At 32.5% G+C, this 2304-nt stretch overlaps 1 protein-coding gene across 1 annotated transcript; it reads left to right on the top strand.

The window, feature by feature from the left end:
• Positions 1 to 635: 635 nt before the first annotated feature.
• LOC101893032 (uncharacterized) lies at positions 636 to 1829 on the top strand. The gene has a single exon (XM_005186585.4). The coding sequence runs from the start codon at positions 962 to 964 to the stop codon at positions 1760 to 1762; it is 801 nt and encodes a 266-aa protein (XP_005186642.2). The 5' UTR covers positions 636 to 961; the 3' UTR covers positions 1763 to 1829.
• Positions 1830 to 2304: the final 475 nt, after the last annotated feature.

The following is a 2304-nucleotide window of genomic DNA, read 5'->3' as shown; positions in this document are numbered from 1 at the left end:
TTTTTTTTTTTTTTAATTTTCAAGTGGTAGATATTTGTACTCTGTTTCCGAGAAATTATTTTTATCTTGAGGGACACATTAAAATAATTTTCCATTCAAAATTTTAAATGACAAAAATATTTTTACAGTTTATTGATGCGGCTACCTTTATTATTGTATCATGCGAAAGATAAACAAACTGTAAACAAAACGTAAACAATAGGTGTGTCTGGTTACTTTTCCTGCAGGAATTGTCCAGTAACTTCTTTCTGAGAGAGTAAGGTAGTTTTATTCTCTTTTGCAAGGAAAATGCGAAAAGTAAACAGACGGTATTCCTGCAGAAGCTTGCAACTAATCAGCTGATCAAATCAAAACAAACCAATTTGTCCCCCATAAGGAGAATTAAAACAAAGGATGCAATACTAATTTTACAAGTTTTTTAAATAAAAATGTTGGAAATAGTCTTTTATTTTCTTATTACATATTAAAATTTACGTTTTTCACATTTTGTAAAGTTTTTCTCCAAAAACTATTAGTCTTGCTAATTCCAAAAAAATTTCAAATTGAAAGCATAAGGAAATAGTCTTTTATTTTCTTATTACATATTAACATTTACGTTTTTCACATTTTGTAAAGTTTTTCTCCAAAAACTATTAGTCTTGCTAATTCCAAAAAAATTTCAAATTGAAAGCACAAAAATAAATAAACAAACAATAGAAAACATCTGATTGAATGTCGATGAATGAGAAGAAGAAGAGTTGCAAGTGATTGCAAGAAGAAATTTTTCCAGCAAGAATTTGCAAACTCTCACTGAAAGAACTGTCAAAATTTCTCTCTCCAACCGCTCTCTTTTGCAGAACTTTTGGGTTAACAGACGACTTCCAGTAACAGTTTGTAACAATTGTTACAAATTTTAGGGTAACCAGACACACCTAATATCGTCTGCTGATTTTGAAAACTATTTCACAACAAGACGAATAAAATGTCCTGCAACACGGTTTCCGTTAACAAACTTTTAAAAACAACCGACATCGTAGCAGATTCCAAACCCTACTTTTATCTGCAAACAAAATGGCTTGAGGATCAAATCATGATAAAATTACAAGACTCACAAACGAATCAGTGCTACACAGGATCAGTGACTATCGAACAGATGAAGGAGGCTGCAAGTGAATTAAATATACCCTACAATGAGTATTATCAAGAGTGTCGTTTAGCACTTACGACGTATATTGCATTACCAGGCTGTTCATATAAATTAGATGAAGAGGACAATGCTTTTAAGGTATGGAAATCTGAACCGGGCTCCATACCAATGCTATATATGGAGATACCACTAAAATCAATGAGAAATCATTACGATATTTTGGACACAGCCGTGGAGGAACTTCATAATCAAAATAAGGCACTAAGTGAACGAGTGGAAAAAGCGCATAAATTTGACGAGCACTCACGGGAACTGCTGGATGACTATCGTCTATGCGTAGAGGAAAAAAATAATTTGGAAAGAAGACTTTTGAGGAAAGTGGCCGTCCTATTAAATACCAAAAAGCAAAAAATCGCCGAGTTGGAAGAGCGTCTTAGTAAATACGAGAATGTGGAGGGCAGTAAAGGTCTCGATGGCAATGACGTGACTATTGATGAAGATGATGGGGATAGTCACGTCAGTGGACCCGAGATTTCCAGAAAGCGTAGAAAACAAATTATTGAAAGCGAAACAGAAGACGAAGAAGAATACAATGCAAATACAGAGCCTCTTACAGTGCCAGAATCAGTTATGTAGAAGTACGGATTATAATTTGCAATAATTTTAATAATAAATGATATGAGTACCATTTCCTAAGACAAAATTTTAATGTGGCAAGTGTTGTATATCACGATACGGTCCCATGAAGTACAATAGAAATAAACCACCCAGAAAAGTGTTGAACGTAGACTTCGGTCTTCAAGAGAACACCAGAGAGTAGATTCTTGTTCTATGAAAATATGAAATGAAAAATATTTTCTTTATAAAATTTTTCATTTGACATTTCTTTCCTTCATAAAAGTTTTCATTTCAAGGTCTTGCTATTTTTTTCAAACGAATATTTATATGAGCCCAAAGCGCTTCGCTAACCCTTTTTTTTTGTATGCATTCAAAATTTTATATACAAATATTTTGTGGTTTTTAATAACAACAAAACAAATTCAAAAATTTAAATTAAAATTAAAACACGTATTTGTTGTAATACTTAAGGATATACAATTTTTTTCTCAGGAGCGTAAACAGCTGACCATGAGAAAATCAGGAACATGCTAAATTTGATCCGCTTACATGAAGAGTTT

This window comes from Musca domestica, unplaced genomic scaffold (assembly GCF_030504385.1).
Source record: "Musca domestica strain aabys unplaced genomic scaffold, Musca_domestica.polishedcontigs.V.1.1 29, whole genome shotgun sequence".
NCBI lineage: Eukaryota > Metazoa > Arthropoda > Insecta > Diptera > Muscidae > Musca > Musca domestica.
The sequence above is the reverse complement of the archived record's forward strand: the minus strand, read 5'-3'. Positions and strand labels throughout refer to the sequence as shown.

What these genes read in the sequence shown, in the direction of transcription:
- LOC101893032 (XM_005186585.4), top strand. Translation starts at nt 962, where the DNA reads ATGTCCTGCAACACGGTTTCCGTTAACAAACTTTTAAAAACAACCGAC.